The sequence below is a fragment of the Parus major genome, chromosome 21, assembly GCF_001522545.3.
Source record: "Parus major isolate Abel chromosome 21, Parus_major1.1, whole genome shotgun sequence".
NCBI classification, from domain to species: domain Eukaryota; kingdom Metazoa; phylum Chordata; class Aves; order Passeriformes; family Paridae; genus Parus; species Parus major.
Window position 1 is genome coordinate 1,411,930 of NC_031789.1, and position 16,717 is coordinate 1,428,646.

Sequence of the window (16,717 nt, forward strand, 5' to 3'; positions counted from 1 at the left end):
GCGGGGCCGGTGAGGGGAGCGCGGGGCCGGTGAGGGGAGCGCGGGGCCGGTGAGGGGAGCGCGGGGCCGGTGAGGGGAGAGCGGAGCAAGTGAGGGGAGAGCGGGGCCGGTGAGGGGAACGCGGGGCAGGTGAGGGAGCGGGACCGGGACCTGTTTCTGGGGCTGTGGAGCCGGGCTCAGCCAGCCCTGCCCCGGGACCCGGCACTGAGGGCTCTGCCTGGGGCTGCGCCAGCCCTCAGCAGGACAAGGGACAGTGGGCAGGGACTGATGCGCGGGAAGTTCCACTTGAACATGAAGAAGGACTTCTTTAAACACCTGGAACTGCCCAGAGAGGGTGTGGAGTAGCGGGGATATTCCAGACCCATCCGCACACAATCCTGTGCCCTGTGCTGGCCCTGCTGGAGCACGGAGGGGACACCAGCTGAGCTTCCATTGTCCCTTCCAGCCTGACCCAGCCTGGGATGCCGTGCTGTGGGTCAGGGGTGTGAAGTGCCAGCCTCCCCGGCCCTGGGGGCACCTGTGGGCACAGCCCTCCCTGGCTGTGGCTCCCCATCCCAGCCCTCACCAGAGCCCACGTTTTCAGCCTGTCCCCTCTAACATACGCCGTGCTGGGGCAGTGCAGACACTCGTGGAGGGTCCCACCAGGTTGGTTGGGTGGTTGGGGTTTATTCTTGGATGTGGCAGCGTCACTGGGGATATCTGTAAGTGCTCCCGTGCACTGGGGAGTTGGTTCTGCCTCGGTGCGTTGTTGCCTTGGAGTTTATTTGTTAGCGGTAAGGTACAGCCCCTGTCCCTCCCACAGGCTCCTGGGAAGCTGGGATGAGTCACCCGGGCGAGTGTCTCTGTCCCCTCCGCTGGAGGCTCAGGAGGGACAGCTCTGTCAGCTCGGGCTGGGCAGGGTGTGCTGGGACTCTGCCTTAGCTGTGCTGAGCTGGAGGAGAAGTGAAATGTTAAATAACAAACACATCGCTGGCAAAGCACCACAGGGGCTGTTTGCTCTGTTTGGTTTAGAATAGAATCCCAGAAGGGTTTGGGTTGGAGGGGAACTTAAAGACCATCTTGTTCCACCCCTGCCATGGGCAGGGACACCTTCCACTGTCCCAGGCTGCTCCCAGCTCCAGCCTGGCCTTGGGCACTGCCAGGGATCCAGGGGCAGCCACAGCTTCTCCCCACCCTCACAGGGAAGAATTCCTTCCCAAGATCCCACCTAACCCTGCCCTCTGGCAGGGGGAAGCCATTCCCTGTGTCCTGCCACTCCAGGCCCATGTCCACAGTCTCCATCTTTCCCTTCAGCTCCCTTCAGGTACTGGAAAGCCACAGTTAGGTCACCCTGGGGTGAGTTTCCAGCTTCAGAAGAAAGAAGTTGTTCTTTCCATCAAAAACTTACATTCAGTGGCAAAGGGCACAACTCCCTGAAGCTCTGGGTCAACTTTACACAATTCCTGCCAAAGCCAGTCCCTACAAATAAATAACCCATCTCCCACCCTCTGTGGCTCAGCCCTTTGTGCCCTGCAGGGTTCCTGCCTGCCCATGCAGTGATACCCCAGATTTATTCTATCATTACCTGACATTGCACAGTGTGGGAGCCTCAGGGAGGTTGAACTCTCCTGGCCAGTTCCTGTAACTCTTCCCTCTGCTCCCAGCCCGCAGGTGCGATGGCCACAGCGGCTTTCTGGGACTCAGCACCAGCTCAGCTCCTCTTCCCTCCAGGCACAGCCACTCTGCTGTGGACCATGCACGTCACCAGGCCCAAATCTGCCAAGGGACAGAGGCCAAGCCTAAGCCACCGCCAGGGAATGGAGGCCTGTTCGTGTCGTGTGCCATCTTCCTCACCAGCAGCCTCTCCTCGGGAATTGCTGAACAGCCGGAGAGCACCACTCACAAAACCGGCCTTCCCACCTGTCCAGGTGTCTCCTGAGAAAATCCCAAAGCTCCTGCAGCAAGTGCCTTTGAAGAGCTCCTCGTCCCTGAACAAGTACCGGGTGCTCCCCTCCATCATCCGGAAGGGCGTAGGGAGCGGCGCCGTGGAAGCGTTGGCTGAACGGACCGACCGGCTGGAGGTGACTGAGGGGCAGGGGGATGCTCCAAAAGCCATCAAGACTTTTTCTGGAGAACAGGGATCTGCCAGCACGTTGTCAGGAAGTGACATTCCCACTGAAGAGAGCTCCCACATGCACTGTGCCCCTGGGCAGTGGGGAAGGCGGGCGATGCAGGAGAGCCCTCGGGTGTTCCCTGGAAGCCTGGAAGAGCCGCACGTGCTGCTCGCTGTCCGATCTCCCTCTGGGCAGAGGTTTGAGCACCACTTCAAGCCCTCTGACAGTCTCCAGACGGTTCTTGCCGTGGCAGGACAGAAATTGTTGGCCAACTACCAACAGTGCAGCGTTGAAACCATGGAGGTGCCCCGGAGGAGCTTCTCTGACCTTACAAAATCCCTTCAGGAGTGCGGGATCCTCCCCAAGTCTGTGCTGTGCATCCGACGGGACGAGCAGCACGATGCAGCAGATCTTTAGGCACACAGAGATGCTGTGGGTCCTTCTTCTTCCAAAAAACTGAGAGTCTGATGCTTCCTGAAACCTACTTCTTTATCTTCCAACTCCCACCAAATACCGGTGAAGCAGTTATGGATATGTAATAGTATTCGAAATAATATTTCAGAAAATAGTATTTCAGGTGCATAAACCTGATTCATACAGAGCAGCTTGTGTCACCTGTGCCATCACAAATTTCTGCCTCAGCACCACCAACCTTCAGCCTTTCTGGTTTGTTGAAGTTGCTGATGTTCTTTGAACACTCAGGTTTCCAAGTCCTCTCCCCTTGTCCTTTTCTGTGTTTTGGGAAGTTATCAGTTCTCTGAATGCAGAAGCATTTGGGAAGGTAGAAGCAGAGCTGGTTTAGCTACAGGAGCACCTTCAGTAGCTTATCTTTATCCTAAACATCTTCTCAAGAGACTGAAAAGGAGATCAAACCCCAAAACCATCTGGAAATAGCAATATTAAGACATTAATGAGTTATTGTGAAGTATTAAATTGCAACACTGATCATAAAATACCTGTGAGGGCTCAGGTGTAACCTCAGTCCAGCTCTTAACTTTGACTAAATCATCTTTTTAAGAACAAATAATTATTATTTTGGTTGTCTTGAGGAGCAGCAGGATTTTCTCTTGAGTTTTCCTCCTCTTATTCAGCTCATGTGATCCACAGGTAAGAAGAGATGGATAGTTAAGAAGAGATGTTAAAGATAATTCCATTTAACCCCTCTACACTACAGGGAGTTAGTCCAAGGAGCAAGTGCTGCTTTGGGAATTTTTAAATAAGGTGTTAATGGGATTTGACTGGGAATTGGCTCAAGGACTAAGCCGTTTTTACTAAACCATCATTAAAAGGCTGGTTGGGTGACTAACCAGGTTTAGGCTAACACAATGTGCTTGTGCTAAAATATGAGAAATATCTTCTAGTTTCTAATGGAATTTCAAAAGCAGTGATTTTTAATCTCCTTTAAAAATGGAGCACTTGCCACACAGGTGGACTGACTTTAAATGTTTTGGGGTAAACCCAGTTTATTTTGAAGCTCAGTGTAACTGCTGAAACAGCACAGGAGCACAAACAGGAGCAGAAAGCTGATTGCTGGTGCTGGCTGTGAGTGTGGTACCTGATGCTAAATCAAGTGTTCAGCAGCTTTATAAAACCAGTATGTGATGGAGCAGTGGTCCCTGCTGCTGTTGGTGATGGGAATCGCTCAGCAGCAGTCCCAGATATTGAAATGTATGGATGCCTTCAAGAGAACCATGAAGTATTTAACTTGGTTTCAGGAAAAAGGATCATCTTCCATGTTTCCTTCAGTGTTAGGTAGTTAATTCCCTATTTCTGCCTGTTGTGTGTGCTGTTACTCCTTCATTTCAGAGTGTTTCCATCCTGTGTTAAATAAAACCTTTTAGGCTGAAACTTGAACATGAAATGATTTACATGAGCTGAGGTTTATCCATCACACCTGCTCTTAAGAAACCTTTCATTTGATGGCAAATACCTCATGGGCTGCCCAAAGGGGTTTTTGGAAGGTCAGCTGCCCTCCAAGAACCTTCCTGAAGTTTGTACCTGTGAGAGAGCAAGAACAATCACACAGTTCAGCAACTTGGCTCACAGTGGACTTCTCATGCTGGAGGATGTTCCTCCTGGATATCCAAGATAAAGCTGGATGAGTTTGGTCCTAATCACCTCACCCAGGCCACAGCATCTCCAAAGATGGGTAAAAAAGTCTTGATCTAGATACACACAATGCAGAAAACACCTCTTTTCTCCCTCAGTTCTCCTTCCCTTCACAACTGTTCAGGGGAGATTTTAGCAGCAACTCTAAGCCCAAGCACAGGGGGAAGAATATTTATCTGACCTCATTTATTGTGTGGCATCATTTAACAAACTTCTTTGTGGGAATCTTTTAAGAATTTCAGCATTAAAATTCATTCTGTCACAAATATAAAACTTCTCAGGACTTTTGGCTGAGAATATCCTTACTGAGGTTTTTAAACACCAACAAACCATTCAAGCAAGAAGTCAGCAAAGGGTTTGTTCAGTATGTGTTCTTTAATTCCAATTAAAAGTACATTAGAAACAGCACACAGGACCAGCAGCAGCTTCCATGACAATTCAACCCAATACTCTGCTGTCACCAGGTCATTCAGCTGTACTAGGAAAGTAGGTGATTAAATCAAGTCTTCCACTCCACACACAAGCACTCACTCACCTGCCACTTTAAATAGGATTCCAACAGAATAAAAATAGATACACCCCAGAATACAAAAAAGTTTAATTTTAAGCTGTTTTTTTTTTTTTCTTCACTAAAGCCTTTATACAAATTGATAAAAGGGTGCACAATTTCCTAAAATTTTAGGTACATTTTAAATGAGCCTTTTTTTACTTGGTAAAAGGATCCATATTCCTGTCTTCGAACAGAATATGATGGCCAAAATTGCAAAGAAAACAATTCAGTTTAAATTTACAATTTATACATTTGTTTTGACATGATTCCCACACTGAGTAGCAGGCCCATGGCTGCTCATGCATGTCCCATTTCCCCCAAACACAGAGCTGTGCACCCTAAGTTCTGTTCAGGAGCCTCTTTCTCCTGGAGACTGGGCTGGGGGAACAGCCCACAGCATCCAGCTGTGTGCACAAGAGTGGTCCCAACACACAGCAGGCGTTATCCTTCCTTCTCCAGGAGTTGAGAATCTTTCCTTCTCCACGGAACACCCTGGGGCAGGGACCAACAACCTATTTTGCACTATGGAGCACTTCCCACCTGGAATTTGGCTGAGCAATTGAACTCAAAACTCTGGTACTGAAACATATTGCAACAGGTAAATTTGGTGTTCTAAGGGTAAATTGTTATGGTCAATCCAGGCTATCATGGGTTGTTTTTTTTTTGTTGTTCTTTTATTCCTCTATCTGATGGGTGAAGCCTAACAGCTCTGTACATTATCCATGCTGAGCTTCACAGCATGGTGCATTTAACCACATGGTGAATTTCATTCAGAGGTGAATTTAATCAGGCAATTAATTAGTACAGTTCCCTTCATACTGCCCACCCCACCCACCCACACCTTTAACCAGGTTAAACACTTGGGATGAAGTTCTGTAGTGTCACCACCACCACCCAGGGCACGGAGAGCGGCCATCCCAACAAATCCAGGACAAAGGAAAAGAAAACGCTGCCCAGCAAAGCGACACGGCACCTGTGTTTGCAAGTAGGAGCTACTGGAAACATCCTCAGGACAATTTATGCAAGGAAAAGCAGGGCAAATCCATCAGAAAGCCAGAAATGAGTCTTAAAGAGCTCAGGGGAGTGCCAAAGAGAATGACATCCTAGTTTGTACAAGTTGAGTATTTAGCCAGAAACCAGCTGCCTTGTTTGGGGGTTTTAGGGTTTTTTTTCCTTTCCTTATGTCCATTATATATTCAGCTGTTGAATTTAAACTGATCAGGTTAATGCTGCAAATTATTCCAATTAAAGGCAATAATGTTTGGGTTTTTTTTTCCTTTTAAAATTTTAGATAATTCCCTATTGCCTCTCTTTTGGCAAGTGTATTTCTCAGAATTCCAACAATCATCCCATTTTAAGGCTAAACTAAGAAATGTTAAAAGCTTCTGTAAACATTTCCTCTTCCTCCCCATAGTTGCACAATTTGAAGTCCAACTGCAATTTTGAAAATGAGGTAATTTTTGTGTACTCATATCTTGAAGAGTCCTTTTGAGAGGCTGTGCCAATCCAAACGCTGATCCAATTGTAGTGGGAGAGCTTCCACAGCAGGGCACACACCAGTTCCAGCAGCTATTTCAGTTATTTATCTTCTCAATTTCATCCAAGTCGTCAGTATCCAATTTGTTTATCTTTTTGTCTGGGAAAGAAGAGAAAGAGGTCAGATTTTGTAACAGAGCAGAGAAGGGAACGCTGCTCTCCTCAGCTGGACTTGAGTTCTGATTTACCAGGGAATGTTCAGTCAGGTTTTAAAAATACAAATTAAAACTGTTTCATTTTATCAATCTGGGTACTCCAGTGTTACCCACCCCTGGAAAATCAACTTCAAGGACTTCAAGGCAGCCAGCAAACACAGCCTTGTTGGAGTGTGAGACACAGAGTGTGAGCCCTTGTCTCTGACATCCAGGAGAACACTGAATTTCATACAACATGAAATTTATGGGCGTGTTTTCATGGTGATACATGAAAACAACTGTTAAAGTTAGAAAACTAAAAGTGTGAGTGTGTAAATTAGAGACCTTTCTTAAGTCACCAGGTGAAAAAGTTAAAGTTTAGAGTTTAAAGCAGTTTAGAAAGCAGAAGGCAAGATGGAGGATTTAGAATGTTGTCTAGTTTCCTTCTTTCTTTTTCATTTTCTTCTTCTAGAGGTTTTTGGGTAGTAGTAGGTGATTGGATAGAAAATGCCACAGTGCAGCTCACAGGTGATGGGTCACTGGGTCATGAAGAAAAATAATTTACATGTCTATTGTTAATTGATAAGAATAAGTATAAAGATAAAAAGGCTGCACAGTTCAGGGCCATTTTGTACCATCAGAGCCAAAATGAGCCAGGTTGCAGTGATTTAAACCTGTGCAGAAAGTCTGGAGAGACCTGCCAAGTTTTGTGATAACATCCTAATAAACAAGAGAAACAAGACCCTAACGAGCTTTGGGCTTTTCTTCCTGACCTGGAGAACTGAGATAAACAGAACTCCCCGTGAGGGAGTATCCCAAAGGAGCTCAGGAGAGACTGAGAAACCCACATGTGAGAAGAAGTGCAGCAGAATCAGAGAAAAAACAGATTAAAAAGTTACACAGCCTGACTTATCCTCCTGTCACAGGCAGCAGGGCACAGTCCCAAGTGACACTCCACCAAACCTCCTGCTCTGCTCCTCTGCCACCCATTTAAGGCTCAACAACCACCCTCAGAGCTGCTCAGCATCCAGCAAGTCAAATTCTGCAGCCATTCAACAGTTCAGAGGCAGGAGGAAGGCTGAGGGTACGTACTGAAATGTTCCTGGATTCTGTTGAGAATGTTCATGCTGTGCTTGCTGTCCACCATGTTAATGGCCAGCCCTCGCTTGCCGAAGCGGCCGGTGCGGCCGATGCGGTGCAGGTAGGTCTCGTTGTCTGGATTCCCATCCTTATCCACAGGCAGATCAAAATTGATAACAACAGACACCTGCTCTACATCGATCCCTGACAAAAAGAAAACATCAGGTTACAAACTTGAATCTTTTTAGAGTAGGAACAGCCTCCTCAGACTCTGAAATGCTGCTTTTCTACAATATGCTTGCAGGGAATATTGGAAATAAAAACTATTGAGCTGTTAGGGCAGAGAGTCCCACTGAAACAGCCAAAGACACTTAAATATTTATTTCAGAATCTCCTTCCTTCCCTGCAAAGCTCTAAAGACCACTTGTTTTTTTCCAAGTACAATCCTGTCTTAACTGTTCTAGGATGTCAAATTACACCACAAATTCCTACTGGGACAGTGAACTGGATTTCAATATTTTTCAGTTTTCCATCCTTGGGCACATGTTCACTGCAAGCCCTGAAGTCAGCAGCACAAAGCAGGCTTGGTCATCCACAGCATGGACTTTTCCAGTTCCAGCAGCAAGAATCCAACAAGGAATCCTGTGTTTGCTCACAGGCATCCAGTGCAAGGACACCAGTTTCTCCCAGCTGGAACACCTGAGGATATGAATTCTTCCTGTGAGCTGGCCAGGGGCATGTGTTACCTTAGCAAGTGCTGCTTCCCCTCCCTGTGATGCCTTTTGGGGTTACCTAGAAAGAGGCCAGACAAAACTAAGGGAATAAAAATTCCTTGTATTTACTGAAGGGCCCTCAGGTGCGTTTTGGGCAGACGGGGGGCACCCAAAACGTTCCACGGCTCACTTTGGCTTCTCACACTTGTGTAAGTTTGGTCCATTGGCACATTGGGGGTTAATCCTGCAATTCCAGCCGCAGGTAATGAAGTCATTTAGCCCAAGTTTGCTGTCCCCAGCTCCCTTTTGTTTCCATTTCTGGGGCTCTGAGGCAGTGAGGTGTCCTTGACTGCCAGCTCTGGAGAGGAATTTTATCTGCCCAAAGCGGGAGAGCAGCGGCTGACACCGTGCGTGGAGCTCAGAGCTCTAAAGAACTCCAGGATTACAAATCCACGTAAAACATGAAAACCAAATTCCTAAAGCATCACCTGGCCCCATTCCACCGTGTCCTACCTCTGGCACAGACATTTGTGGTCACCAGCACCTTCTCCTTGCCCTCTCGGAAGCGCTCGATCACAGCAGCTCTCTGCTCCACCATCATCTCCCCGCTGAGCAAGGCCACCTGATGGCCCTCCCTGGACAGCTCTGCTGCCAGCCACCCCGCCGTCTTCCGAGTCTGCAACACACAGCCAGCCACACATTTGGGAGAGATTTAACGCTGGAAAGCACCAGTAAACCTCTCTGGGGGCTCACTGGAAGCTCTGTGGCTGCTCAGGTTTTGTCTCCCTTACAAACTGTATCAGGAGGACAATACACCTCAGTCTTTGATTAATAAAGGACATGTTTTCTTTGGGCTCTGCTCCTTGGGTTTCACTCTGCTGGAGAGTGACACTACATGTGTACACTGAAAACTCATGAAAATTGTCACAAAACCACAACTACTCAGCTTGGAAAATAGCTGAATGCAGTTGTGAAATCCCACAGAGGCTCTGCACAGCCTTGAACTAAACAGTTTTTTGAGCTCCAATAAAAAAGCCTAAATGCAAACTGCTGCAACAGGCTCCAAACACTTTCATCCTGTCTGAGCTCAGACAGGAGCTGTTCTGTGCTGTCAACACTGATTTTATCTTGAAAATGATTATGGTGGCTTCCAGAAAATGAAAACCGAGTCTCAGTATGATTCACAGTGAGATCCCAGAGGTGTATCCTCAATTACCTGAGGGAAATGAAGTCCCAGGAGCAGCTCTGTATCAGCTAGAGAAGCACAAGACTTCCCAATCCCTCATTCTGCCTTATTTCCATGCATTTTCCAACCCCACTTTTTTTTTTTTTTTCAGTAGTTCAGAATTTTGGAAAAATGTGCATTACTCAGAGCTTTTCTTCAGAGGACTTCAGGGATAACAATGACCACTCAGCAATAAAAAAACCCAGTGTTGTCTCCTGGATGGACAAACCCAGAGAATCAAACCAGCCAGCACTAATGTGGCTTTTAGGATTTCACTCAAAATGGGAGTCAGAGAAGCCAAAAAGGGCAATTCTGTACTCAATTCCTTTCTGGAAACCTGGCTTGGTTTCAGCACTTGCAGAGTCTGAGGAGTTCACTAGGAGTAACATTCCCTGGAAGCACTCACATGGCAGAAGATCATGGCCTGGGCAATGGTGATGGCACCGTAGATGTTACACAGAGCCCGGAACTTCTCATCTCTGTTGTTGCACAGAACATAATACTGCTTGATGGTGTCCAGGGTCTCCTCCTCACGCTTCAGTTTGATAATGTTTGGGTCAGGAACAACTTTTTGAGCAAACTTCCACACAGAATCCTCGAAAGTGGCTGAGAACAGGAGCATCTGGCAGTCCCTGGGGAGCATTCTGAAAGAGAGAAATAGGGAGGGTTCCCACACAACACTGTCATCTCCTGATATCCTGATGGAATTCAAAGGAGAACCATAACCCTGGAACCAGTAATTTCAGTGCCAGGAAAGACTAAAACCAATCTTACCCACCCATGATTGCTCCCTCATGGGACTATAGGCATCCAGACTTACCATCTTTAAAAGGAATAAACCCTGCTCCAGGGACAGGATTTTTATTCTGTAAGGAAATGAAACTGCTTGTCATCCCCTGATATTGTGCCTCTATGTCAGAACCTCACCCTAGAGCTAATGTATGGTTTCAACCTTGTTGCAGCCCCGCTGTCCCTGTGGCACTGCTCTGTACCTCTGAATGCGGATGCTCTGGTCCTGGTGGCCCTGGGTGGCGATCATCACATCTGCCTCATCCAACACGAACACCTTGATCTTCTTGGGGTCTATGAATTTCAGTTTGGAGCACCAGTCCAGCACGGTGCCGGGCGTGCCGATTACGATCTGCTCCGAGATCTTCTGCCCTCTCTCCACTGCCGAGACAGAAGGAAGGGCTGCTCTAGGGTGGCTGTGCAGGCAGGGAAATGCTCCATCCCTCTCTGACCCAGCTATTTCACCACCTGACTGCTCTGAGGAGTCTCCCTCCTCCTGTTTGTGCTGTTTCCCCTTACTCACGTTTGTTGCCTCGGACAGCGTATGCAAGTTTCAGCTCTGGGTAGAAGTTTCCCATCTGTTCAATCACTTTTCCTGTCTGAAGTGCCAGCTCGTATGTTGGGGAAAGGCACAAACACTGGAGAAACAGAAGGATAACAAATGAGGTGATCAACATCCAGGGCAACACTATCACACTTGGTTTTTAAAATCCTTGTTGAAGTTTTCTTCAAGACAAACATCCAAGTGGCTGAACAGTTTCTCAATCATCCCATGAGGAAATCTGATTTAAAAAGTCCCTTTCCAGGCACTGTCTCTTCTGTTGTCACAGTTCCTTCTCTTCTACACCAAACCCACTGATCCAACCCCCTTGAGTCTGCACTATTTCTCTGATTTAAGTCCTCCCAGAAAGATTTAACTCCTCACAGAGCAATGGCACCCTGTGTGATTCACAGGAAGGACAGACAGGAACAAGCTTTGAGCAAAATCCACATCTTTTGCACTGAAGGCATTTTTGATGAATCCCTAAACAACCATGCCCTTTAAGCAATTAAAAAGAAATAACACCATGGCTCCATCAAACCATGAATTTACATCTGAAGTCCTCCCAGCAGCTCAGGCTCTTCACTAGATGGCACTGCACCACCAGGGAACACCCCAAAACAGCCACATCCCACAAACTTTACCTGTGGATACTTGTTCCCAGGCTCAACCCTGCTGAGCATGGCCAGGACGAAGGCAGCTGTCTTGCCAGTACCGGACTGCGACTGCGCGATGAGGTTCTGCGGGCTGGGGGCACAGCAGGCACAGCTCAGAGGGTGAAGCACCACGGTGCCATTTGAATCCTGTCACATTTAGCCCTGCTCTGGATCCATGGCCAACCTGACCAGCTATGCTCCATTATTATTTCCTGCCCAGTGTTTCTCAATGATGGAGATTTTGGAAGGAGAACTGTGGTTATCTTCGTAGTGATTTCCCATTTCACACACCTTCCCCAGTGGCTCAGACATTCCCCAGAACCTCACACATTCCAGCTCAGGGTTGTGGAGAGGAAAATCAGAACCAAAGCTACTCCTACCCACGCAGGATTTCTGAGCTATTTTGTATTATTTCTTCCCAAACTAATGAGGAAAATGGCAACGACCTCCCAAACCCCACAGCACTGCACACTCAGTACCAGCCCTAGGAAAAGGACAAATCCAGGGCTCACATAGTTAATAACCACAGAAACACCGTGGCATGGAAACCCTTTCTCCATACCCTGAGAGTTTCTCCATCACCCTCCTCTCATCCAAAATTCAGGAGCAGCACACTGAACCTTTCAAATCTTTCTGTTCTGGTAGAGAGTAGGAAGGAAGTGTACGTACGGTTCAGCAAGCATCATGGGCAGGGCATTCTCCTGGATCTTAGATGGTCTGTTGAAGCCCATGGCATAGACTCCTTGCAGGAGCTGTGGTTTCCTGAAAAGGAAAATTTATATATCATGACCTATTTAAATTCATTTAGTTTTCATATTTGTACAAAAAGGTGAAAAAAACCCTCAAGAAGACATCCTAGAGCTGTCCCTGCTACAATCCCACCCATGAAAGAACTGTGGTTAAGCTACAAGTGACAGCAGGAAGTTCGGACAGGAAGCTTTATAAAAACCCCTGGATTTAATAAGTCAGCCTGCCTGTCCCAGCTTGAGGGCAAAGCCTGTGTCTGAGGCCAGCACTGCTTGTTCCAAAGCAGCTTTTCAGACAGTCCAGGAATCCCAGAGCAGAAAGCATTAATCCTGTCCTTCAGGCCAATCCCATTTGCTCAGCCATGTCTAATCTTGGTGCCAAAATTATCACTCCTCGATGACTCAAACACAGGACAAAGCGTGAGGAACAGGATGAAGGGATCTTGAGATCTTTGCAAGGACTTGAGGAAGTTGTGTGGATTCTGTAATACAGCTGAGTGATGCTGGCTCAGGTAAATGACTGATCATTAGCTCGGTTTGCTGTCACTACACTTTGTGATCCGTGGCTGCAAACCAACCCTCACACCCACAACTGTGTGGTGACACTGCAGGCCAGCAAACTCTCATCTGCTGCTTTCTCTGAGGGAGCTTTCTACTCTCAGCAGACACTTGTGTAGAGAAGGAGAACCCAGAACAACCTAAACCCATGGAATGGTGCTGAAAACTCTCAGCTGATGACCCCCAAGCACTCTCTGGATGCTGTGAGTGCTCTCAGAAGGGCTCTCCTTTCAAAGCAGGTTACAGGTCTCGTGCCTGCATTTCCCACTGCAGTACCTTCCTATTCAGCACAACATGCTTTTGCAAAAATCCTCTATGACTTCCCAACCATGGCCAGAACAAAAGCTCTTTGAAAACGTAACCTTGTGCTGCTCCAAGCAAGGACAGACGAAGCCCAGCTCTGCACCAGTTGCCAAGGATACCCCGAATCATAACAAAATGAAGACTCAATTAGGCTGCCTGTCCCTGTCATTAACTCCCTGGGATTGTTTGCCTTTTGAAACACAGGAATGAATTAGTCTAACAGGCACTGCAGGACCTCAGCTTCTTTTTGTAGACATTCAAGCACGAACACTAACAAAGCAAAACATCCTGGCATTTCATGGGGAGAAGGCTCTTTAGCTCCCATTTTCCTGCAGAGCTTGTAGAGCAACAAACCTGAGATCAATGCAAGCATGACAATCCCAACAAGGTGCACTCTTCAGCATATTAATAAATATACCCATCAATCATGCCTTAAATTCAGTTATCATCCCTTGAAAGCTGCACTGGTGGAGGTTTTCAGAGGAGAGGAAGTCAGAAAATACTGGTTTGTCCAGTACATAAATCCAGTATGCTGGAGAAGATAAGCTTTTCCCTTTGTGCTGTTCACTGCTGTTGTTTCAGATGGAAACCCCCACCAGGCACCCAGATAAACCAACTCTCCTTGCATTTAAATAATACAAATGATACACTCATTAATAACAGGTCTGCAGTAACCTGAAACAAACCCATGTACTTTTAAGTGATATGTCCTATGCAACCAGGGAAGTTTTCAGGACATGAGGAGAGGTTCCAATTATCCTATAGACTCCAAACTCCCATCTGCTCTGGCAGTTTTAGCAAAACTGTTCTCTCTCCCTGAGTTTAAGAATAAGGCTCCCCATGACAAACTGAAAAATCCAGTTATAAGGGAGCCTATTAAATATATCTGATGGCAGGATTTAACAGCTCTGGCTCATCCCAGCAGGCACTTACAGGCGCAGCTCCTCAAAAGACTTGACAGAGTAGAGGGGTGATGTGGGATCCCTCTGCAGCACCTCCACCTGATTTGTGGTGTCAACCAGGTTACTGCGGATCAGCTTGTTCAGTAAGGACTGGGCAGCTCTGTCCTCTGGGAAAGGAGGTGGAAAACAGAAATCCATCAGTTACAGCCTGTTCCAGGTCTTGCTCCCACTGAAATCCTGAGCCAGTTAAAAGGGACAAAATCCCTCCAAATACTGAAATTCTTCATTGGAGTGTAATGGCTTGAAGAGCCCAAACCTCCGGGATGAGACACTGAGAGATCCCAGAGATTCCCCCATTTAATACCCAGGAAGACAAATCAAACAAGCAGTGTTCTAAGAGGGACTTTTTAACAGATCCAGATCTCTGCTTATTTAAGATTATTTCAGCTTAGCATCTACCTGGGGCAGGGAAAGGCCTCCTCAACCCCCACTCTGACATGTGGGCAGACACCTCTTAAGAGTTTTATTTTTAAGGAAACTCTGAGAATAAACAGTGCTTTAAAAGATTTCAGAGCTGAATCACAAGGGCTGAGGATAAGGGAGATCCAAACGAGGTTAAACTACTGCACTTTGGGGTTTTGCTAGTAAATCTGTTTCCTAAAACCACCTTCTGAAAGATTTCGAGCCGTTACCCACCTCTGAACAGCCACTGCATAAACGCAACTTGTTGGTTGCTACAGCAATCCCAGCTCCAGGTTATCCAACTGCTCCTGTATCCAGTCCTGCCTTGAGGATACTGCTATCCCCTTATTTCTCTCCACTCTAATCCAGGAGTCTCCCAAGTTATTACAGGACACAATGCCTTTAAAAGTGTTATGGAGGAAGGACATGTCTTACAATTAAGTCCTTGGGGCAGGATACAAGATCAGCTGTCCTGAGACATAAGGCAGACTTACTTTAAGTATATATTAAATCAATATAATTATAATTAAATTAATTTCCTTGCCAAAGCTTTTTTCAGAAAGGCACTCACCCTTCTCCTCATCCTCCGTCTTCTCCACGTTGTCATCTGCCTTGACCACGGCACCTGAATTGGAGCAGTTTAGGGGGGCACAGGTGAGGTCAGGCCTCAGGGACAGCCCACACCCTGTTAAAATGAATTTAACTTTGGAAAATCCTAGGAAAAGCTACAAAACAGCTCATTTTCCTGAGGAGAACTGCCCTGCAGTGCAGAGGAAACACAAGCATGAGCTCCAAGACACCAAAACACCAAAATATTTAGTTTGTGCTGCTGCTTAATCTCAGCTCTTCTGGAATCTCATGATTTATCAGGAATTTACTTTGGCAGCAGCGCTCTGAACCCCCACAGGGAAACATTCCACCCTTTCCAAACCCATCTGAGCAGCTGGAACTCACCATTGGCATCTGGTTTGGTTTTTTCATCCTTCAGGTGTAAAGTGCTCAGCTAGAAAGGAGGAAAAACACAAAATCAGAGAAATTCAAATACAGCTCCCTCTATTCTAACTGCAGCCAGGAAAACCTGAGCTTTGGATTTATCAAGTATTGCACAAACCCTGCTCAACTAAAAGGGATGAAGATACAAGAGGAACTTGATTTCAAGAGTTTTAATATGATTATTTCTAAGCAGGAGCTTTTAACAGAAATAAAAGTTTTTCTAAGCTGTAATGACAACACAGGGAAGGGGTTGTTTCTGTGCTGCAGCCTCCACTCCCTAATAGCTCTGCTGATAGAAAAAGGGACAAAATCAGCATTCCAGGATGGAAACAGGATCCATGCACTGTCCTGGCCGGCACAAGAACAAGATTCTGTTTCACCACCTGAGATGTGCAGGAAGAGCATCCCTGATCTTCCCCACATCCTCAGCTCACTGAGTGTTCTCTGCTCAAGAACAGAAAAAAACAGAAAACAATTTTTCTTAGGTACGAAGTTACATCTTTTCACTAAAAAATATATGAAAGAAAGAGGGATTTTTTTGGATGCTGGAAGACAGAGCCGAGGCTGAAGCCGTGCAGTGTCTGGATGGAGGGTGAGGGGACATCAGGGACGTCTTTGCCCTTTGGATGCGTAAAAAATGGATGAAGGAGAAAAAAATTTAAAAATAAAGATAAGTAAATAAGTAAGTAAATATATAAATAAAATTGGGGGTTTTGCTTATAAAGGGACAATCAGATTCCCCGGGCCCTCCCTGCCCCCACGGTAGAAAATGAGGAGAAAAAGGCTTTCTGCGATCGCTGTTTTCTGTCAGGAGGAGGCGGAGGCCGCGCGGCCCGGGGGACCCCGCACGGCTGGGCCGGGCCAGGCCGGGCCGGGCTGGATTCACCGCCCGCTGCGGCGCTTCGCTCTGGCTGGAGCCGCATTCCTCCCTGCTCACGGGCAGTCTTAACGTCGGAACTGGCGGGAGTCCCGGGGCCAGCCATCCCGAAGGCCTGTGAACAGCACCGGCCGCCTGCTGTGACCGTGTAGTTCATCGTACGCAGAAGCCGACGCGGGGATGGACAGCCTGAGGCACTGTCAGCTCGTGTCCCGCTCGGCCGGTCCTCGCTACGTGCTCTGGGTTTACCCGGTGCGAACTGTGACGCTGAACCAGGGACGAGCCCGGCCTGTACCGAGGCCCACGCTTTGCCCTCTCCCACCGGCCCAGGGAAGCCTGGGATTTGGGGAGCAGTCCGGGATTTATGGAGCAGCCTGGGATTTGGGGAGCAGCCCGGGATTTATGGAGCAGCCTGGGATTTGGGGAGCAGCCCGGGATTTATGGAGCAGC

At 47.4% G+C, this 16,717-nt stretch overlaps 2 protein-coding genes across 5 annotated transcripts; one reads left to right on the top strand and one right to left on the bottom strand.

Annotated features, from left to right (window-relative positions):
- The first annotated feature begins 1,321 nt into the window (after positions 1–1,321).
- On the top strand, positions 1,322–4,829 carry UBXN10 (UBX domain protein 10). Its single transcript, XM_015648504.3, has one exon. It carries the CDS (start codon positions 1,656–1,658, stop codon positions 2,508–2,510), a length of 855 nt encoding a protein of 284 aa, XP_015503990.1. The 5' UTR covers positions 1,322–1,655; the 3' UTR covers positions 2,511–4,829.
- Positions 4,559–15,456, bottom strand: LOC107213746 (ATP-dependent RNA helicase DDX19A). 4 transcript variants are annotated; one of them, XM_015648500.2, is made up of 12 exons: positions 15,352–15,456; positions 14,969–15,022; positions 14,632–14,797; positions 13,967–14,102; positions 12,096–12,188; positions 11,415–11,517; positions 10,753–10,867; positions 10,433–10,610; positions 9,847–10,084; positions 8,729–8,891; positions 7,515–7,706; positions 4,559–6,388 (listed from the first exon to the last, which is right to left on the bottom strand). In XM_015648500.2, exons 3-12 carry the CDS (start codon positions 14,648–14,650, stop codon positions 6,327–6,329), a joined length of 1,299 nt encoding a protein of 432 aa, XP_015503986.1. In that variant the 5' UTR covers positions 14,651–14,797; positions 14,969–15,022; positions 15,352–15,456; the 3' UTR covers positions 4,559–6,326. The 4 variants fall into 4 exon arrangements, with proteins under 4 accessions (XP_015503986.1, XP_015503988.1, XP_015503989.1 ...); XM_015648502.2 differs by lacking the exon at positions 14,632–14,797; XM_015648503.2 differs by lacking the exon at positions 14,632–14,797 and having other exon boundaries at positions 14,969–15,082; positions 15,352–15,397.
- Positions 15,457–16,717: the final 1,261 nt, after the last annotated feature.